This window comes from Crocodylus siamensis, chromosome 4 (assembly GCF_052110815.1).
Source record: "Crocodylus siamensis isolate JL-2025a chromosome 4, ASM5211081v1, whole genome shotgun sequence".
Classification (NCBI taxonomy): Eukaryota; Metazoa; Chordata; order Crocodylia; family Crocodylidae; genus Crocodylus; species Crocodylus siamensis.
In genome coordinates this window covers 105,768,938-105,791,972 of record NC_143398.1, presented here as the reverse complement: position 1 = coordinate 105,791,972, position 23,035 = coordinate 105,768,938, and the positions used below count along the sequence as shown (strand labels likewise).

General features: G+C 45.8%; 1 protein-coding gene across 3 annotated transcripts in view; it reads left to right on the top strand.

Moving 5' to 3' along the window:
• Positions 1 to 1,350: 1,350 nt before the first annotated feature.
• TRIM24 (tripartite motif containing 24) overlaps positions 1,351 to 23,035 on the top strand; it is a 120,815-nt gene continuing 99,130 nt past the window's right edge. For all 3 annotated transcript variants that reach the window (XM_090043265.1, XM_090043266.1, XM_090043264.1), the window contains exon 1: positions 1,351 to 1,830. In XM_090043265.1, coding sequence (XP_089899391.1) covers positions 1,464 to 1,830 — 367 coding nt within the window. In that variant the 5' untranslated portion in view covers positions 1,351 to 1,463. The remainder of the gene's footprint in view (positions 1,831 to 23,035) is intronic.

The window sequence follows — 23,035 nt, the reverse complement described above, 5'->3', positions numbered from 1 at the left end:
GAATTGGTTGTTCCTCTTGTCTCATTGTTGCAATTCCTCCTTAACGGGTTTTTCGCCTCACTGGATTCCAATTCTATGCTCAGGGGGTAGTTATCTTGTAAGGACTATTCTCAGTGTCTCCTTAAAGCTTTTTCTTCCTGTCCTGGAGCCTGAGTATAATCCCACCTTTCCTATAAAGGGAAGCTAACAGGGGAGGGTGGGGGAAGGAGAGGGTGAGCCTGGCTAGCCATATGAATATTAATAACTGAAGCTAAAGGCTCCACCCTTCTGTTGTTGTTGCCTCTGGGCAGAGCTAGGAGGAGATGGCAGGACTGGAGAAAAGAAGGCAGATGGGCTGGGTAACATAGTTCTCATTAATATTAATCAGGAGAGATGAGGAGGAGGAAGAGAAGGGGAGGAGAAGGAGAGTGCTGGTCCTTGTGTTGTTAAAGCCAGACAGGGAATAAGAGCTGACCTCCTAAACTGTATTAAAAAAATACAAATTTGCCTTTGTATTGTGTGGCTCTAGTTTTATGGTCTAGTTGTATCAGTTATAGATTATGCTCCAGTAGTATCAATCCTGGACGTGAGGAATCCAAACCTGGGAGAGGCCCATGTAAGCGACTGTTGTGAAGACACTACTAGTCCTGTGTCATTTACAGCTTCTGCACTGGGGCTGGCCATGTGTCGGCTCTGACCGGAGTAGTGAGGGTTGCAGGTTGACCTCGGGTATGTGCTGGGGGCAGCTTGAGAATGACACGAAAAGCGGGGAACAGGGTGTCAGAGCCTTGCTTATAAAATAGGATGTGTGTGTGTATGTATGTATGTGTGTGCACACGTGTGTAACTATATGTGTATATATATGTATTCATAGGTGTGTATGTATGCATATGTGTATATATGTATGCATATATGTGCGTGCGCGTGTATGTTTATATGCATATATATACCAGCGGAGTTGATGGGCAAGGAACTTCGTGAAGTTGTGATCAGTCTGGCACACATGGATCCCGAGGCCATCCCCCCCCCCATCGCCTGTGCGGGTCCCCACGCTGGGCTGAAAGAGGCGGCGCGCGGGGCGGTGCCGCCGTAGGCCAGAGGGGGCGTGGTTAGAGCAGAGGGGGCGTGGCCACGCCGGAGAGTTCAGCGAGCGCCGGGGAGGGGGGCGGAGCAGCGAGGGCGGGGCTGACTCCGGCAGCGGGGGGCGGGGCCGGGGACAGGCGAGCCGACGGGGCCGAGACCCCGGCGTGGGGGCGGGGCTGGGAGGAGGGTTGGCGGCGGGGGCGGGGCGCGGCGACAGATTGGCTGAAGCGGGCGGAGGGGCGGGGCGCGGGGGCGGGCCCGGCGGAGAAGGCGGGGCGCGGGCGGCCGTTGGCCATGTTGAGCGGGTGCAGCCGCCTCCCGGGCTAGGACAGCAAACCCCGCGGCGGCGGCGCGCGGCGGGGGCGGGGCAGCGGCTCGGCGGCGGCGGCTACTGCTGGACAATGGAGGCAGCAGCGGTAGCGGCGGCGGCGGCGGCTGGGGGCCCGAGCTGGGCGGCGGCGGCGGCGGCGGCGGCGGCGGCGGCGGCGGGGGGGGAGCAGCGGGCGGCGCTGAGCGGGGAGAACGAGGCCGAGAGCCGGCAGGGCCCGGCGGAGCGCGGCGGCGAGGCGGCGCCGCTCAACCTGTTGGACACTTGCGGCGTGTGCGGGCAGCCCATCCAGAGCCGGCGGCCCAAGCTGCTGCCCTGCCTGCACTCGCTCTGCCTGCGCTGCCTGCCGCTGCCCGAGCGCTACCTCATGCTGCCGCCCCCCGCGCCCGCCGCCCCCCGCGACCCGCCGCCCGTCGCCTCGCCGCTGCACTGCACGGCCGGTAAGTGCCTCCCGCGCGTCGCCGCCGGGGCCGCGGGCACGTGCTGTCGCGACAGGAGTGGAGGGCACCGGGACACCCTCCCCCTAGGCGCGTCTCGTGGTTGCAGGCGGGCAGCCTCTCCCTTCCCCTCCCCCCACAGGGGCGACTGGGCTCTGAGCTTCCCGCCCCTCCCCCTGCTGCCCCGCGTTTGTCCTGCCTCTGCCGGCAGCCTGTGGGTCTTATCAGGGCAAGCTTGTTTTAACCGCGCGCTTTGAAGGCACAGCTCCTGCTCTGCTTCCACCAGGTTTGTCCTTACCGGGAATGCAGGTATGGGACAAAGCAGGCAATGGGCTGAAGGATGCAGTGCACATTACAATACTTGATCTGAGCCTTCAAGAGGCCGAGAGGCATATATATGTTTGGAGACCCCCCCCCCCCCCCCCCCCTGAGGATAGCCCAGGGTGGTTGCAGCAGGAGCCCCTGGTAAGGAGCAGGGCTTGGTGTTACCGGGTTGGGCAGATCGTGCCCTCCCCAATAGGGGCATGGGTGAAGCGTGCAGCAGACTTCGTGCTGACCCAGAGGTAGCTGCAGGGCAGAGAGCAAAGGTAAGCTGTGAGAGTTGTATGGAACTGTGCCGTGATGGCTTTTTTTATTGCCCCTCTGGTATTTTGTTTCTTTTTTTATTTGACAAACTTCACAGATTGGTTTCACTTTTTGGCATAGATGAGGAAGGAAAGGGCTTCTGCGAGGGAGCAAAAAAAGATGGAGGGCTGCACGAGGCACCTGTTAGTTGGTGTGGGGGGGGGAACAGTGGCTTGGAAGTTCCAAGTTTAGTGATGTTTCTGTGTTGGGCAGTCTGCAAGGGCACCAGCCTTCAGGCAGCCCCTGCCTGCTTCACCTGCCCATCCTGCCTGGGCTTGTTTGCACAGTATGGGACTCTGTGGTGGTACCCAGACAGAGGGTGACCAGGCATGTGTCTGTGTTGGGGAGGATACAGGGTGGGGGGGCCTCCGTGCCATTGCAAGGCAGCTGGTTGCTTTGAGACTTCCCATAGCCTCCCTTCACACTGCAGGTTTAAAAGGACTTTCCTTAGAAAGCTGTGAGTACCTTGCATTGCCAGCAGTTGCATAGAGCTGTGAGCAGGGGGAACCTTGAAAGCAGGGTATGTGGTGCAGGCAGAGAGGGAGGAACAGTTAACAGTTGATGGACTAATTCACTTCTCATTGAGTATAGAATTGACAGCCATTCTGTTCTGTTAAATACCCATTGGGCAATGGCTTCTTTCTCCACCCAGCAATTGACAGGTGTTTTACTGTTACAGCCCAACCACCTCTGCTTGCCACAAACCATAAAGCCCTCTACTTTCACCCTCTCCAGAACCTGGCTACCTCTCCACCCCCCACCATCCCAGATAAGGCAGAGATTCCTGCCCAGGGTCCCTAGCATGGAACTGAAACTGATACAGAGGCTTTTTGCTTCCCTGCCATGTGAGCTGTTGTTTCTGTAGGCAGTAGAGCCCTAATCACATCCCAGGGGAGCCCTAGTATGGTTTGTGGGGGGTGAGGAGTGGTGCAGTTTAGGACGTCCAGAGGACTGACCAGACACTAGGCACAGAATGTTCTATGTCCACACATAACCCTAAACTGGTTCAAGGAGAATCAAATTAGTACATAATTTTCCCAGTGTGCTTTTTTGAAATGTTCCAGGAAATTTCAACTGGTCTAATGTGGCATGCATGTCTAGATTCTTGGGTTTTATAGGGTAATTAGAGTGTTCTCAGTGTTACGTCTGTCCATACTTGTAGTGTCCACATGTTATCAGTCTGGTTAAATTTAGATGAGGTATTTAACTAAACCTTTTTGATTTTGAATTAAATAGAGAACCTCTTGAAGAAGTCGTCCTTAAGCAAATGTGCTTTTTCATCATAGGGATCTAGTTTGTGTTTGACACGGCTATAAAACATTTCTAGGCAATAGGCATGTTGTAGCAGAACTTCAGTACTCTGTCAGTAGTGTATTGGATGATAAAAATTGCTTCTTAAACCAATTTTCCCTTAATCTCTTTCTTAGCAGATGTAATTGCCTGTTTGTTCTATTCTGTAATACAAAAGTTCATCCTGAAAAAACTGAAACATGGTGATGGAAATGAATGAAATAGATATTTTTAATAGGTAGGTGTGATGGAACTGGAGCTACTCTCTAGCAGTTTATGAATGCTGTGTATTGACCTGGCTATTGGGATGAAGGGTCCTGGAGAGAGGGACATGAAAGGCAATATCGGAGCTGCTGAACTTGAAGACTGCTATCATTTTAACCTGTAAAATGCATTTTGTCTAGGAAAAAGGTCATAACCTAGGTACACCACAGCATTATAGTAATTTAAAAAGGAATACTTCTGTCTATTATGTGTGTGCTCTGAACACCTGTTGTGGACATGTGAAGAATGTTAGGTATGCCTAGGATTTCATCAGGAGATGGTAAGCTCCTAGGAAAGACAGACATGCATATAGACCAGGGATGGGTAAAATCGATCCTGCAGGCCAGATCCGGCTTGCAGAAGGACTTTGTCCAACCCACAGCATGTCCCTCAGTCCCACCTGGCCCACATGCTGTCTGGTCTGTTGTATGTCCCGCTGGTCACAGGTGCTCAGTGGGACTGGGGTAGCTCTGCGGCTGGACTCCACTTCTAGGCAGCCCAAGGGCTGGTGGCTCCTTCCGACTGCTGCCATCGTTGGCCCCAGCTCTATGGAGACTGGCAAGGACCTGCATGCACAGCCCCAGCCTTGGCCTGCCTTGCACCCATTGTGGACTTGGCTTGGCTGGAGCAGACTAGCTCTGAACCAGCCAGGACCTACACACACAGTCCTGGCCTGCTCCAGACTGCCTGCCCATGGTGAGCGGCAGTTGCAGCAGCTGGGCAGAAAAGCAGCTGCCTCCCCTTCACCCCTGCTGGACCCTTTTTGCTGCGGTCTCCCTGGAGCTTGTGGCTCCTCCTCACTGCCACTGCTCCCCAGTTGGGAGGTGCCACTGTGGTAGCGGTGACTGCAGTGGACAGGAACTGCAGAACAGGCTGTGCACAGACTCTAGGTGGCTGTAGCAGAAGGACCTGGCAGCAGTGAGGGGGCAGCAGCTGCTTTTGCCCTGCACCCAACAGTAGCTTCTGCCTGGCCACTGCTGTTGCCACCACTGCTCACTGTGTGCAGGCAGTCCGGAGCAGGTGCAGAGCAGACTGGGGTCAGGGCTGTGTGCGTAGGTCCTGGCTGGTCCAGAGCTTGTCCGCTTTGGCTGGGGTGAGTCTAGAGAGGGTGTGGGATGGATTGGAGCTGTATGCTCTGCTGCTGCGGGTGGCAGGGAGGAGCCCAAGGTCGAGTGGGCTCTGGGCTGTTGTAGGGTGGGTGAGGAGGGTGTTGACCAGCATGCCACCCCCAAAATTGCCCACCCCTGTTGCATACTGGTTTAAAACCTTTCTTCTCTAGCTCTCCTGATGGCTTAACAATATATTAACTTAATTTTAAAATTAAGTTTGATCACAGTATAATCTATGAGGAGCAGGCTCCCAAAGAGAAGAACTAGACCTAGTCAGACCTACTGCATTAGCTTGATTGTTGCACAGCAAATTGTGGCTTAGCTCAGTCCAGGAGTGAGAGAACTGGTCAGTTCAAACCTGGGGAAAGTAAAGGCACAGAGTCTGACACATGAAGGGGATTCACTCACTTCAGAAAGGGAGCAGAAGTACAAGTAGCCTTATAAACAGGACAGCAGGTTCAGGCCCCCTTATAAACGTTATTTGATGATTTTCATGAGCAGTATAAGCAAATGGCTCAATTTCCAAGCGTCAAAGAATGACAGAAAAAGAAAGGAGTCTGTTCCTGACAAAGAAAGTGCATGGAAAGACTAATACGAATAAAGGAGGAAGAATTAGTATTGTTCAGAGAAGTAGTAACATGTGTGCAAGGGACAAATGATAAAAGATGCACAAAATAATAATATAGAAATGGAAATTAGGCACTCCCCTCTTTTTCTTTTAATGATAGAGGGGATGGTACTGTATGTATGAAGATTATGCTGTCTCTTTCTGGTATTTGTAACACTAGCACAGATCATTCATGAGCGGCTCTATTATGACATGAGCGGATGGTAGGTTCAGTTTTCTCTCAGCTGTTTACGTGCTCCATTTCTTTTGGCTGAAATGAATGGTGGTAGGAGAGAGCTAGATGTCTCTCAAGAGTTTAATTGTTGGCCATTTGCCATAGGGTTGGCTTCATTGTCACTGTTCCTGAAAGCTCCATGGTGTACACTAGTACAGGGGCTGGCAATCTATACCTCAGCCTGTGGTTATGGAGCTCTGGTGGCACTTAGCAGCAGGGGGCTTCAGCAGCAGTTGTTTTCTCCATGCTGCTGCAGGGAAAAGCCAGCAGCTGGTACCCTCCTTATGCTGTTCAGCAGCAGTGGCCAGTGGCGGCAGCAGCCATGGCTGGGTCCTAGCATTTGCCCAGCTACCTGCCTCCCTCTGACTCAGTTGCCTGCAGCCTAAAAGGTTGCTGACTGCTGCACTAATTAACTGAAGGCCCAAATTCACCAGTATGCTTGAATTGCTTTGTACTTCCCAAGTGATGCAAGGCAACTGTGAACATGATGGGCATATAATATGCTCCAGTTGCTTTAAGCTAAATGTGGCCTTAAAATTAAAGCACGCATGTGCATGCACACATGACATCATGTATCATCAGCTGGATAAAGATATGGTAAAACTTTCTCCTTGAAGGAGTTCTTCAGCATTCCCCAACAGCATTTTTAAATTAAAAAGAGAGAGAATTTCTGGAGAGATGTATCAGTAACTGAAAGATGAAAACAAGTACAAGGGTTTTGGAACAACATATGAATGACAAATGAACTTAGTGCAAACTGAAATAATTCTTGTTTTAAGGTTAAATTTAAAAACACCTGAATAGTTTAAAATATGGGAACGCATACTTAAGTTATCCAACCAGTCTTAACTGGGCCTTCTGTCCATGTTGTGGAGAAAAGTATATGGGATTGATTTATTTTTTTTAAAACAAAAATCTTATCTGGGGCTCCAAAGATGTTTTAATGTGTGAAACTTAACTGGTGGCATGCTGTGTAAAACAGGAGATCATTGAGCTTAACAACATATTGGGATTTAAAAATATATGTAATTTAAACAGTGAATAAAAGATTTCAGTGGACTTCATGTCAGAAACAATAGTTGTCTATGACGTCTGGTCTTCAAGTTTAAGGTGTTGGAAGAACGGTTCCAGAACGCAAACGTTTATATATGATGTGGGATGGAAATGTCACTCCTAGGATGATGAGATCAGTTTAACTGGAGAATTCTTCTTTTAAAATTACTGGAAGCTTGTTAGCAGGCTGGCTTTTGCATGGCAGCCAGTTATCATGTGATACAATACTGAGTAGCATGCATTATTGTAATGTTGCAAGAATAGGTCTCTTGACATCTGAAGAGTATGTTTGGCACTTCTAAAACAGACTGGGCCTGTGACCAGGTACTGCCATACAGGGGTGGCCATCTGATGTTCATGGTTGCCACATATAGCACAGGCAGCCACTGCCTGGGAGCAGAAAGCAGAACAGCAGATTGGGCAGATGATCAGTGTGGCACTGGGGGAGGGTGCCAGGCTTTTGTTGTAGGCCTGCCAGAAGGGTTGGCCCTATTGTTCTAGTGCCTCACCTGCCAATATTGCTCCTGTGTAGCTGGGGCAACTTGAATTTTGAAAAAAAATAAAATAAAGAGATTTGTTTCCTGAGTGTGTTAGGTTGAATCAGTAAGTGTAAGATGATGATTGCACCTTTTTGTCTGAGCAGATGTGCAGACTGGGTGGTGCCCCAATGCCTGGTTGAGTGATAGCCTCTATACTTAAATAAGGCCGTGTTCGTGGTGGAGGGTGCGTGTGAGCATTGAGTTACTTTTGTGGGTCTTTAAATGTGAAGCTCAGGCTTGTAATTTACAGAAGAACTGCAAATCCATTTACATGTTATGTATCTGAAATATTCTTGGTTTTTTAACATTCTGTTCATGCCAACTTGGATACTGAGTAGATTTTTAAAATAAATAACTTTCTAGGTAATAGAACTGTGTAGGGAAAAGAGCCATGTGATTGGAAATGCATGTTAAAATTTTATCTTAAGTAATATAATAATATATAATGACATTTCATTAATGCCTGCTTCAGGTATAAGTGAGATCTAGATCTAGTCTTTTTCAGTCAACTTGTCTACACTACAGTTTTAAAAGCTTTTAGCATGCATGTCCAGCATAGTTTGTAGAGTATAAATGGTTGAGGAATGTTCAGACTAACATTTACAAATATTTTAAGTACCTTGGATTGATTGGGGATCACTGTTATAGGAGTTATTAATGTTGCTCAAAGTTACCAAATGACAGTTTCAATGTAAGTGGTTAATGTGTCATATTTTAGATGATTAATGTCTAAAAATGTCTGCTTACCAGGATTGTTTTAGGGCAGTGGTGCTCAACTTCTGGCCCATGGGGCCATGATGTCTGGCCCACAGGGCTCTCCATTGGTCTGGAAACTTTTTGTGGCTTGGGAGTAGTGGGAGCATTAAATGACACCAAAAAAAAAAAAAAAAGAGGAGCTGTGTCATTTTCTTTCCACTGACTGCCCCTGCTGACCACTGGTCTATACCATAGCAGGGAAGGGCGGCCCCCATTGCACTCTGGCAGTCACCTGTGGTCCCTTCTGTCAGTTTTGGAGCATAGAGTAGTGGAGAGGATGGCCTGGGCTGCAAAGTGCAGCTCCATCTGTGTGTTTACCTACCCACCTCCTTGCAGCAGTGTGCTGGAAACAAGGGAATGGCTTGCAGAGGGGCTACCTGGATGTGGGGAAGGCAGCAGTAGACTCCAGAGGAACAGCTGCAGGCATTGCTGGAATAGCTGGGGCAGGTGCAGGGTGTTGAATAGGGGCGGAGAACAAATTTACTTTCTCTCACAGGTGGATCTCATGGCATACTTCCCTTGCACACTTGTCTTGCTCTCACTCCACACCAGTGTGTTGTGGCATGCCCTTTGGGAGTCACTGGTGTAAGGCTTTACAGGATATATCCAAGTTCAGCTTCTTCATTTTCCTTCCCCAGGCATCTGGAATCCAAATTCTTGTCATTTTAGAAATAGCCTTTATTATTACAATAGTTTCCATGATTTGCATGGCTAGGGCTATACACAAATATCTCATTTGTGATGAGCTTACACAGAGCCCTGGCAAGCTGCAATTGCTGTTCCCCTGTCAGTAGGTGGCCAGGAAGAGCGCAGTGAGATGAGCTTGTCCCTATAATGAGCCCCAGTTAACACCCAGATGCACAGACATGTGGAGGGAAGGAGTAGTGTTGGCATACTTCACAATTACTTGAAGCAGAACAATCGACGTGAACATCTCTAGGTTTTTGGGACAACAGGCTTTCTTCCTGGAGAAACGGAACATCTGTTTGCAGCCTATGACTCTTCCAGACCTTCATCCCCAATTTAGGCACATGCAATGTCATCCTTGCTGGATTCTCTGATTCTCTACCCCCAGAATTTGGTTTATTGCAAAATACAGCTTCTAGGAGACCTTAGTTTGCATGGTGCTCAGTTTGTAACTTTTCTCGCCCTTTTATTTTCATGGCAAAATTGTCAAGCTGCTTATCTGTATGTTCAACACCATTTGAACATTTGTCCCTCCCTACTTATCAACTCTGGCCTTCTTGTGGCCTTGCCCTGCTGCTTCTCTTTCAGGACTCTTCTGTCCATAGAAATGTCAGCGTTGACCTATCTGTTCCCTTTACATTTTCTTCTGTTCAGTTTTGTTTTTGGTCTTTTCCTTGGTTAATGCCTGCTGGGGCTTAACTAAAACTCTGTTATGCTTTTTCTCCATATTGATTATTTAAAATCCAGTTTTGCCATGACTTCTCTGATAAGTTAATTTCCTGACTTAGGCCAAATTTAGAGGTAATTGGGAATTCCCAATATTTATTTTGTAAAATTTATCTTGGTTTCTCTACCCCCATTACATTCCCTCTCCTTTCATATGATACTTATATAATCATGGTGAGTTTTTTCTGAGGCTTGGGCTGGTTTTTCACATGTGGACCGTGTAGGGCTATAAGCTGCCTTGACATGACTGATGCCATTTTGTCAAATGGACACCACTAGTTGTAAGTGAGATGAACCTGCAGACAACATAAACAATTTTTGTAGGCAAAACAAAATGTAGATAGCTAGAATGTAGAAAAAAAACATAAAATAGGAAAGCAAAATAAGCCCAAGGATGGCTCAGTAGGTGAGAAGTAAGTTGAAAAGAAATAGGATGTGGGTGACAGACTGGGGGGGAAATAACCACTGTAAAAGGTAATTGATGAGGATTTAGATCATGACCATATATGGGATATACAGAAGAGGGCTGTAAAAAGGTATAAAAGCCTAAGTTGAGGAAGCTGTCACTGAACAAGAGGAGTTCATGTGGATCAGAACCACAACTCCTGAAGCCGTGATGATACTTGGCCAGTAGAGTCATCATACATTGTTCAGAAGTTCTGCATAAGAATACCTTTATTGGCTGTTTGGGGTTTTGCTTGAATAATATTGATATTATGCACATCTTTCACGTTTTAATTCAGTCTCCTATTCTGATTTATTGAATACTTCAGTAGTCTCATCAATCATTTTATTCCAGTCACAACACTCCTTAATCAAAAGTAAGTACAACAGACAGCGCCTAAGAGTGGTGACTACCAGGGCAGTAGCAACACATATTGTAATTTTTATCTTGTAATGTTGTGGTCTGCCCTTGTGATGGCCAGGTCCTTCATCCTTGTAGGTAATGAAATGAGATGCAATTTATATGGTATTTTCATATGCTTATGGACAAAGACACAATCTTAATACATTATTTTTCTAGCTAAAATGGTTTTGAAAAAACACGTTTGCAAGAAAAAGGTGTGATAGTCCATTATCCAATTAGTACCAGATATTAAAAAAAAAAAAAAAAATTACTTAATTATTCTGTAGTCTAATTTTTTGAAGGGAGAGAATGTTGCCTTTACAAAGGTTTTGAATACTCCCCCCATAAGGATTATTCTGCCTACTTCTTTTTTTTTCTAAATTATATAACCATCTCTGTCACAGTTGGACTTGACCTTAGGACATGTTGAACAGTTTCTTAAATCTGTGTTGGCTTGCTCCAATATAATACATGACTGATGTCTAATATGCCTTGGAGCTTCCCATCTTTCAGGCATAGGCAAGGTATGCCATGGCTCTTTGCAGGGACTGACAGACATGCAGCTCCCTGCTGTAACTCATGGTACTTTGCAGGAAGCACCACGAGTTACAGCATACCCCCACAACCCAACAGACATTCACTTTTGGGTCCGAGGGTTGGGGGATTGAGCTGTAGTTTAGAGCAGCTGTATGTCTGCAGCTGCTCTCCTTTATCCCTGCCCCTCTCCCTTCCCAGCTACGATGGTATCTTCAGAATGGGAGGGGGGAAAAGGGAGGGGAGGGAGTTCCATCTGGGATTTGCCCAGCCTGTGCTGGAGGGTGGGGTTAGGTTGATTGGAGTGCCCCAGAGCTCCCCCCATCTTAGCTCCTTTTTGGAGTATCTTCATGTGAACCTCATGTAATGGGGGCTCAGATTTGTTGCATGGTCAGGCACTTTTAAAGTGCTCTGCAGCCATGCTCTTCTGTAAGGGTATGGCTGTAATGTGTTTTCCAGGGGTTGATTACATGACCATTAACTTCTCTCTGCACCCTAAAGTTTTCCACTGATGCTCAAATGTGTCAGCAGTGATTTCCGACTCAAGTACTGGAACCCAAGCTCTCTTTAGCATGGTGGTGAGTCTTTAGTGACAGGACCAAGTTTATTGTGATAAATACAAACAAATCACAAAGCCCTTTAAACACAAGATACAAGTTGCTGTGGCTTTCACAAAGTGACAGTTTAATAAACGGTGGTCTTCACACAAGAATAACATGCTTCTTGGCATGGCATGGGCATAGAAATCCTCAGCAGTCAGCTGTTTAAAATGTACATTTTTAATCTCAGAATTAAGGATGAAGCTATTTACATTTTTTAATAATGTTAAAATAGAAATGTTATGGCTTTGCTGGTTGGATAATATGAGAGAAAACATGTCACTATATACAACTCCTTGGATAACAGATGTGTATATATAGAAGTAGGTATCCGTTGAGGAGAACATTTGTTCTCTTTCTTTAGGAGTGGCCTTTCCATGGGCTTGCAGATGTTGGCAACCTAAGTGGAAACTTGCATGCCTAGATCCATTACAAACTAGTGAGAAATGCATGACTTGTGGTGAAAGAGTTGGTAGCCTCTCAAAGATGGAAGCTCAAACTGATTTGATAAACTAGCTTTCTCTTGCAGGCCCAAGCAGAGTGGTGCAGCGGGAGTGTGCTGGGCCCATAACGCAGAGGTCGATGGATCAAAACCATCCTCTGCTATGTTTCCCCTGCCTGGCTTTTGGTCCCCTACCTGATTCCTGCTCCTCAGGTGTGCCAAAGGCAAAGCCACTTTGAGTTAGGGGGGAAAGTCTCTCCTAAGATCTGGAACCAAGTTCCAAGGGAAGTGGTGCTGGCTCCTACCCTGGGGGTCTTTAAAAGGAGGCTGGATAAATACCTTGCCAGGGTTATTTGACCCCAGCACTCTTTCCTGCCCATGGCAGGGGGTCAGACTCGATGATCTGCTCAGGTCCCTTCCGACCCTACCAACTATGAAATTGTTATTTCCTGTTTGTAATTTGGTAACTACCATATGGTAATTTCAGAGCTCATGGTAAATTAGAATTAGGATTCCAAACTGCCTTTACACAGTGGTTCACTGGACCCCTCCCAGTCCTCAGTTTCTTGTGGATCACCATGTAGCCATATCATCAAACTTTTGAGGAAGAAGGGCTCATGCAAGGCTGCATAGCAAGGTCTTGAAGACCACCAGTAGGCCATGAGCCATAGTTTGTGAAATGTTATGCTACTGGTCATTTTCAAGAGGTGGAAATTAGTTTTAAAACACTTTGTTTCATAGGTGTTATTTATGTGACTTAATATATGGAAAGAACTTTGAAGTGTGTGCGTGTGGGTCCATGCACACATGAATATTTTGGTATGGATCCATCTAAAGGTAGGCATGTTATGTTCCATGCATGTAAAACCAATTTTTTTTAGCAGCAATATCTCGGGTTTGTTTTTGTTTTTTTTGGTTGAGGGGTCATATACAAACAACCCTGATGGTCCTTCAGTTTCCTCTTTTTCCCTGTGGCAGTCAGTGAAAGTTAAAATCCGGCAGAATAGTTTTTAGTTCCTTATTTGTATAAATATGTTGAAATTAAACTCTTCTAAATCTGAATTACTTTGACCTTGCCCACATCCCCCTCCACATCCAAGAGCCTCAAATTAGTGGACTCAGTTTGTAGGATTCAAGCCTTCAGTATTTTTCCCTTCCTATTTCCTACCTGGATGCAAAAGTCCAGAGATGGCAGACTGAAACTTTTACCTTGGAACAGTTCACTTGAATAACATTGGAGTTCCAAAACTTTTTGTAACAGTCAAGTCTGCACTGCCTGTGACCACTGAACAGATATGATACACCTCAGACTTCCATAGAGAATGTAACACAAATCAAAAACAGTTTCTAAAATTAGCATCACTTCTAGCATCAACCTTGGCACTGCCTTCGATGATATTCCAGTGTTCTGAACCTCTAAGGGGTTATCTTCCTTGAGTTTTCTTCAGGCTAGAAACTCAAGAAAAAACTGTGTTGTTTCACATGTGTGGTGTTGGGGATGGGGAGAGGATTTAGCCTTTCAAGCCTTGTTCATCACTGAAGGCAAGGGAAAAAAAAAAAGGCAGACACTGAAGATGTACACCAGAACTGTATCTAGTATTGAGCCTGAGAGTAACTTCTGTGTTAAGTTTTATACCACTGTATGGTGTAAGGAGGAATATGCATCATTCCAACAGATTATGTTAGTCAAAAAGGATCTGACTTCTGCATGGATCACATGAACACTTAAATTCAAATGCAAGTGTGGGTTCAAATTTTCATGTAGTTGTATTTACTCCAGTGTAAGTAATGACTTTTCTTTTTGAGTTTAAATTGACAGTTTTCAACCTATTTTGGATGATAAATCAATAAGGACCTGTTTAGTTGCCTGTTGATATTAATATCAGCTGTGTTAATACAGGGCTTGAGTAAGGTTATTGCTGTACAAGAGGACTGTAATTTGTTCTGTTTTGAAATTTTTCTTTTAAATTTGTAATTCTAGCATTATATCTGTTTACTCTGTAACTTCAGGTGAGAATTTCAAAAACCCTTGGAGTCTGAGCCATTCTACTCCCATTGAAATAATCAAAATCTGACTTGACTCAAAGCAGAATCCTTTTGAGAATTCCACCCTTCTAAGTTCTCTTTTGATTTAATGAGATTTGACATTTCAATTTACCAAAATAATCTGAACTCTAATACATTTATAAGATGTTCTGTGGGTAACTGCTTAGGTAAAATGATATAATTAGTGTGTGTTATGCTCTACCTACCATACTGTTTTACAGATTCCACATCCCTCTTCTGGCAAGCCCTGCATGAAGAACTTTGTGCTCTTAGCTTTTGTGTGTCCCCATGCTCAAGGTTTGACAAGGGGTGCATTAACTCCAAATTATACTTTTAACAGCAGGTGCTTAACTCTTCCAAAACATTCTGTCCTTAACAAACAGGGGGGCCAAGAAATTGGAGGAATGGGAATGGCAGAGCATGGTGCATGATTTTGGTTTTATTTTGTTTTCCCTCTGGTAGAAAGTAGAATAGTGGCAAATGGTCTCAAGGTATGGATAAACATATATTTTAGCATTTTGAAAGAGGAAAATTGGGATATGATTCTATAGCAATACAAATGAGCTAAATTGCCCCAGTTTTGACCTTGGATGAAGCAGGATCACTTGCTGTACTTGTACTTAACAAATGATATTGCTACATGATTCTGTAACAATATAACAGTTGCATTTGTAGCAGCTTGTATATGTATCTTTTGATATGTAACCTTCATTGTACAAAAAGTTTTCACATGTCCTGTTTGTTTTCTGGGACCTGAAGGAACAATTTAAAGTCTAGTTCCAAATAGATGTTTTTAGTTTGGTATTTACTTGCGTCCCCAGTTGGTTCTCTTTTTATGTATATTGTCAAGGATGGATGATTGACCTAATGCAACATTTCTCTCTAGGACCCAGTGCATAAGAAGATGGAAATAGCTGCCAGAAAGAACTACTTCCTATTTTGAGACGTAGCAAAGCAGAAATCTTTCATCTTATGTTGTCCCTCCCTGCCTTTTGCATATTTTCACCTCTGCCCTAACCTTCTGCCCCTCAAAAAAAAGAAAAAAAAGAAAAGAAAAAATCATGTGATATGGTTTGTGATGCCTTTAGGCATTTGGCCAATATCTTTAGTTTCTTCACAGTTGCTTACTTGTCCATGTGTGGCAGGTGACCATTCCTGTCACAGTTTGCTTTATTGCCTTTTCACTGATATTCTCAACATTAGAAGCTCCATGAACTGGATCCCTTTTTCCACCACAAACTTTACTTGATCTTCAGTGTTGCCCTGTCTTAAAAGATTGTGTAGTTTAAGCATGCACTGTGTGCCAGGTGTGAGTTCAAGCTCCTTGTACACAAAGTGCTGGTAGTATTTCATATTCTTTGTGTAGTAATGAACTGTGCTTAAACTACAAATTCCACCTTGTAAGAACTGGCTCTGGTGGAAGTGAGACAGTCGCATGTAGCTACCCATGTTGGTGATGGACTCTCGGTATTGAAGCTTACAGCCCAGACAATGTGTGAATGCTGTTTAGAAGAAACCAGGCTGTCCACTGCTGTCCACATCAGGACGATGTACACCAGATGTCACTTACTAAGGAAAGAATGTGTGCTTTGCAGGTGATGCACATGGCATTGGGCATCATTCCATGGACCACATTAGAGAAACTTTGCACATATACATTGCATTATCAGACGGAAGTGCTGAGATCTTGTTAAATTCTAAGCTGTAGTTTACAAGAGCCTTCACTACAGCTTATGCCATGGTAGAAAAATTGACAGACATGAGATGAACCGGCTCTGTGTGGAAATACAGGTAGGTTGTGGTCTGTGCAGCTCCAAGGTGCAAATAATTGTTTTGCACATTTTATCTTGGGCATCTGTTGCTTCGTCTGCTGCAATCAAGATTGGTTCATATTCTGCCAATGCAGATTTTGTAGACTGAACATGCGAAGCAATTGCTCCTGGTAGATAAACTTGGCGAAGCTTGTTCACACATGGGGAAACTGCCAGTGTTTGGCATGTTTGTTCAAGTTGTCCCTAAATTTAGTTTCCTCAATTTTCTCCAGAAGAATGTTGGCGACTGAATGCCTCCACTAGCACAAATATAGCCTCTCTTCTCATCACATTGCTCTCAGTGGTTCTTTTAAAGATAGAGGACATAGTTGATTGTTTCTTGCTCTGACCATCAGTATCTGCAGCAACCTTTTGCTTTATGCAATTCATGCTCTAAATGTCAATCAATGCTGTTTTGCCACAACACATTCCAGGGGCACATTGCACGATGAGCAAAATAATGTACCACTATCTGCATACAGGGTTCCCGCAGGGAACTGGCTTACATGATCCTGAGCTGAAATGAATTTAGCTTTCTTGGGATTCTTTTCACTCATCTTCAGACCTGAAGTATTGCTGCAGAATTGCATCTGGCTTCGTAAAAGAATTGCATCTGGCTCTCACTTTCCTGATAGGAGCTTTCATTGAGTCTAAATCACTAGTTTAGTGTCTCAGTAGCTGTCTTAAGCCATGTGCTCTATCAGTTCCTACGGACATGTGGGGAGCCTGCTCCAATGCACTGGAAGTCCAGTGGGTCAGCGCACATTGATTTGAGTCTGCTAGAGCACAGAAGTTGATGTCCTCTGGCAGCCTTCCATGTGTATCTGCACCCTTGTGCTGAAAAAAATGGTGGCAGGGCACTTTGAAATAAAACACATTCTATGAGCTTTACTTCAGAGAGCCCCACCACCATTTTTTCAGGACAGGGACTCTGATGCATGGGAGCTTTTAATTAGCGTGGCTTGCTAATTAAAGTGCTTAGTGCTGCATCCCACAGCACTTGTAAAAATGCCTTATGGCTTCAGGGATCTATCTCTGCTTTCTTTGTATTCTGGTAAGCTTGGTTGATTGACTTCCAGGAGATTCCATGCAAAATTGTGGAAAACACCATTTTCCCCGGTTTCTGCAAAAATCGTGGAACAGTGATTTAAGTAGGTCCCTATTCATGTCTGTTGCAGAACTAGAGGATACAGAGGCATATTGTGTAATTGCTAAGGGAGAACAGGATAGGGAGAAAAAACCTAACTGGATCTCTAGTGTAGTTGTAGTTGCTTGTATTGGAGAGAGTGGTTAAAATGTTGAGAGAGTGATTCAGCTATTGCGGGGGAGGGGAGAGACAAACTTGTGCATAGCATGACTTAGAGAGATTTGTATCTGATACTTGGATTTTAACACCAGTGGAGTAAGGAAGGTCAGTGGAGATTATTATAGATTGTATAAGGTGAGTTATGGGGATCCAGGGGATTTCTGGGAACCAGTGGGATGTAACCAGGCCTGACTGAGGTATAATGGTATAGGAAGGTGATATTGCACTGAAAGGGCTCTTGGAGGAGAGAGCTATGTTACAAAGCTATTTTTCTGAGCTTCTGGTATGCATATGAAAAAACTGCAGCCTATACTACTTCCAAGAGTCTAGTAAATTGACATCTAGTAGTTTAGTCCATCTAACCTAAGTAACTGTAGAGGATTTTGGGTTTGGGATGAACTAAGAATTTGCTTTTCTGTTTCTTCAGTTAATGGCTCTTACCTAGAAATGGGACATAAAAATGGGAAATTACATTTCTTTTAGGACATAGAAATGGGAAATTGCATTTCTGCCTCCCTAGCAAGCCATCTGGAACAGACTTTTGCAGAAATCAGCAGAATCTTCAGCACTACTGAACAGTCTTCTAGAAGAAATGCTGTTTGGTAGAACTTGAAAAAATCACTTCAAGATACTTTTGGTATTTGCTTCATGTTGAATTGTGCAACAGTGCCATTATTAAGCGTCTCTCCATTTGGAAGGGTTGGGTCTGGGACATAATAGGTCTATATTTGCAACAGTTGGGGTTTCTGGTGATTTGGAATTACTCTGAAGTCTTGTCTCCACAGATTCCTTCTATATTTTTTAGTTTATTTATTAGTTTGATTGTTTTTACTGCCACTTCATCATGCCAGCTCTTACCGTTATGTAACATACTTGGTTGACCGTGATCAAACTGAATGACTCCTTTGGACTCATAAAGGTCAACGTTTGAGTTGAAAAACTAAAATTAAATTGTGGTTCAAGTACCTAAGCACATGTATATCTTCAGTCTCAAATAAAATGGTGTAGAATTTCTGCTTTCATTCTTTGTCATTGTCAGAAGTTTCTGTGGTTATTTGGAAAGCTTGTACAGTTAGTAACATAACAGGATGCCAACTTGGTTTGTGTCACTGTCTGGTCTCCTGTAACTTTGCTAGATAAATGAGACGGAACTGACCTTTAAATGAAAGGCCAGATCTGAAAGGTTGTGGGAAGGTATCAGCTGGTCAGAAACCTAGATACCATCTGAAACCCAACTGTCACCTTATGTGTAGGAGATTAGAGTATTTGATGTAAACAGCCATCAGGAATTAGAGAGGGAACGAGTGAGAGCATTGTCTTATTGTTTCAGCAGCTAAAGGAACAGGAGGCCTCAAATGCCTCTACACAAACGCTTGTAGTATGGGCAACAAGCACGAGGAACTCGCCCTCCTGCTGGCTGACACCAGCCCGGACATAGTGGGGATTACGGAAACATGGTGGGACGCAACGCATGATCGGGCGGTGAATGTCAAGGGCTATAGGCTGTACAGGAGGGACAGGATAGGAAACGGAGGTGGGGGCGTGGCGTTCTATATTAAGGACGAATACACATCCTCGTCAATGAGCAAGGAGTCAGGGGAGGGGCACTCTGAAGTGCTTTGGGTTAGAGTACAAGGCAGTTGAGGGGAAAGAGACTTAACGGTGGGAGTCTACTACAGACCTCCCAACCAGGGAGAAGAGCTTGACCAGGAATTCTTGGGTCAGCTCACAAAGGTAGTGAAGGCTAAGGATGTGGTAGTCATGGGGGACCTGAACTTCCCAGACATCTGCTGGGAAGAACAGTCAGCCAGGTCTGAATGCTCCCGTAGGTTCTTGGCCAGAGTGCAGGACCTCCATCAAACCCAGAAGGTGCACAGCCCCACCAGGGGAGATGCCTTGTTGGACCTAGTGCTGGCCACGGGTGATGACCTGGTGAGGGGGCTGCGGGTGCTCGACCACCTGGGTGACAGTGATCATCCGCCTGCTGGAATTCACCATCCGGCACAAGGTGGCAAAGGCATGCAGTAAGGCAGCAGCCCTAGATTTTAGGAGGGCAGACTTCAACGAGCTAAGGAGGATAGTTGGAGAAGCGCTGAGGTCCCGGAGGGGAGGGGAGCCAGGTGTCCAAGGAGAGTGGTCGCTCCTTAAGGAGACGATCCTCCAAGCCCAAAGGAAGGTAGTCCCAATGAGGATCAAAGGGAGCAGGAGAGCACACAAGCCTCCGTGGCTCACCAAAAGCATCCAGGAATGTCTCCTTGCTAAAAAGGAGGCTTACACCCAATGGAAAGAAGGGGTCATCACCAGGGAGGACTATTCTGTACTTAATTGGGGAAGTAGGGGGGTAGTTAGGAAGGCCAAGGCAGAGATGGAACTGGGACTACCTTCCCAGATTAAGGAGGATAAGAAGTCCTTTTTTAAATATGTAGGGGGTAAAAAGAAGGTCCCGGGTAATGTGGGGCCCTTGCAGGACACAATGGGAAATTTGATCGTCACACCAGATGCCAAAGCTAACATGTTTAATGATTTCTTTGCCTCCGTCTTCTTAAGTAGGGACCAGAACAGCCACCTCCCTGCTGGGCCCCCCTTGGGTCCTGGGGGAGGCACACCTGGGCCATGGGTTAGCGAGGATTTAGATAGGGAGCTTCTGGAGGGGTTGGAGGTATTCAAGTCAGCCGGCCTGGATGATCTCCACCCTAGAGTTCTAAAGGAACTGGCCGAGGTCATTGCAAGTCCCCGGCACAACTTTACGAGCACTCGTGGTGCTCTGGTGAGGTACCGGAGGACTGGAAGAGGGCCAACGTGGTCCCCATCTTCAAAGAAGGCAGGAAGGAGGACCCAGGAAACTATAGGCCGGTTAGTCTCACCTCAATCCTAGGCAAGCTGTTCGAGAAAATTATGCTGGCACACATCCAGGAGAGGCCAGCAGGGGATTGCATGCCTAGGGGCAACTAACATGGGTTCATCAGTAGCAGGTCCTGTCAGACTGACTTGGTGGCCTTTTATGATCAGATCACCAGATCTTTAGATGCAGGGGTAGCAGTGGATATAGTCTTCCTGGACTTCCGGAAGGCTTTTGACACTGTCTCTCACCCCGTTCTCATCAAGAGACTGGGGGACTGCAGTGTAGATACCCACACTGTCAAATAGGTCACCAACTGGCTGGAGGGCCGTACCCAGAGGGTTGTAGTGGATGGGTCCTTCTCAACCTGGAAGGACGTGGGCAGTGGGGTTCCACAGGGCTCGGTCCTCGGGCCTGCGCTGTTCAACATCTTCATCAGTGATTTGGACGAGGGGGTGAAAAGCACCCTGTTCAAATTTGCTGATGACACTAAGATGTGGGGGGACGTGGGCACACTGGAAGGATGCAACAGGCTACAATCAGACCTAGACAGGTTACAAGGGTGGGCGGACGAGAATAGGATGGGTTTCAACACAGACAAGTGCAAGGTGATGCACCTGGGGAGGAACAACCGGCACCATACCTACAGGTTGGGGAACTCCCCTCTTGTCAGCACGGAGGCGGAAAAGGTTCTGGGGGTCATCATTGACTTCAAGATGAACGTGGGCCGGCAGTGTGGAGAGGCAGTTAGGAAGGCCAACCACACCTTGGCATGCATCCGTAGATGCATCTCGAGCAGGTCCAAGGAGGTGATCCTCCCCCTCTGTGGCACTGGTCAGGCCGCAGCTGGAGTACTGCGTCCAGTTCTGGGCGCCACACTTCAAGAGGGATGTCGACAGCATGGAGAGGGTCCAGAGGAGGGCCACTCGTATGATCAGGGGACAGCAGGGCAGGCCCTATGAGGAGAGGCTACAGGACCTGAACCTGTTCAGCCTCCAAAAGAGAAGGCTGAGGGAGAATTGGGGGAGTCCCTGTTTCCCCGAGCACCGCCAGGAGTGACCAGGAATAACGGTCACAAGCTGGCAGAGGGTAGGTTTAGGTTAGATATCAGGAGGCGCTACTTCACAGTCAGGGCGGCTAGGGTCTGGAACCAGCTTCCAAGAGAATTGGTGCAGGCTCCTACCCTGGGGGTGTTTAAGAGGAGGTTAGATGCACATCTTGCTGGGGTCATTTGACCCCAGTATTCTTTCCTGCCATGGCAGGGGGTCAGACTAGATTATCTGCTCAGGTCCCTTCTGACCCTAGAAACTATGAAACTATCCTAACTCAGAGTTTGTTCTACTTCAGATTAAGTCATAAAATGAATTATAATTTGCCTATAGCTTAGTGTATGTAGCAAATAAGCTACTGAACGTTGAAGGCCTATGCTTACTAAGCTCTTCAAACCAAAGACCTCAAATATCTTTTTTTATTCAAAGAGATGCTGGAGAGTTTTGACTTGACTTGCACAGTTTAAGGTGGAAAAAGCTAACATGAAAATTCTAAGGAGTTGGGGGAAGGTCTAGAAGGTGACTTGTAAATTGGCCAATCAGCAAGTAAGGGAGTACCTCAATATCGGTAACTCTTACCAATAAATAAAATTAATAAATTAGTATTTGAGCATATAATTGGCCTTCTCTAAAAGTAAATATTAATAATTGCAATGCAAAACTCTAGAGCTCTTGGTTCAGAGATGATACCTTTTATTAGTCCAACTATGAAATCGCCAAAAAAAAAAAAAATCTGCAAGCTTTTGGGCACACGTTCCCTTTCTGAGGCTCGGAGAACTTAAAGATGGTTAGAAGTCCTCATAGGTAGAAAATAAACTTCATTTTTGCACAAACGAAGCTGTAGGTGGAAGTCTGTTCCTCTGGGTCCATGAGAATGCAGATTAGGCAGGATTCCTTCCCTGGTGGTGTCAGATGGCAGAAAGGCAGGGAAGTGTAGAAATCTTTCTTGTTGTTCAGCAATGAAGTTTAAATCCAAAATCAGCATTATACAAAATTCTCAGACTACCTATCAATGGATATGCCTTGTTGTTTTCCATCATCCAGTTTTGAAGCTGCAGATGAATGTTGGTCTAAAATGGCAATTCTTATTACTAGGCAGCAGCTGATTTTTGAAATGGGCTCCTGGCTAACATAGTTGTGCTTTAAGTTAAACCCGTAAGTGATGCACAGACAATACAAGATGTTGATATGTGACCAGACTTCTCATGTGGTAATGGGATGGAATTTGTGTTGACCAGAATGGTAGGTGCCCAGGAATGGGGTTCACAACAGGCAGGGAAATACCTAAGGTAGCTGTTAGGAAATGTCTAGGACAGAGGTGTACCTTAAGTGCCAGCAAGATACTTTCTTCTGTTAAAAATTTGTCATATGGAACAGTTTCATGAAGATAGGTGATTGAGATGTTTCATGCAAACCAAGTCTCCTTCATCTTGTCTCCATTCCAGCCTTTCTATATAGTTTGTTCCCAATATTCTGCACAGGCCACTGCTTCTGGTGTTGATGTTGCCAGATCTTGTGGGGTACACTGTGGTGCTACAGGGCATCTCAGGAGATGATCCATGGTGTGCTTCTGAGAAACGCAACAGTCGGTTGTGTAGAGGCCCCATGATTTCATGAGAGAGTTGCATCTTCCGGGACCTACTCTCAATCTCTTCAGGCTCTGCCATGTATGGCATTTGTAGCTGGAGCCAGATGCTAACTCCTCCCTGGGGGTAATTCCTCATCAGCTCCATTCATTACCTTTGTTGCCTAGTTTCTCCCATTCTTTTTGCCAGTGGGTAGTTCTGGCCGATTTCTGGTGATGTGCCCAGTGGTGTGGTAGAGGACAAAAAACTTTCTCAACGA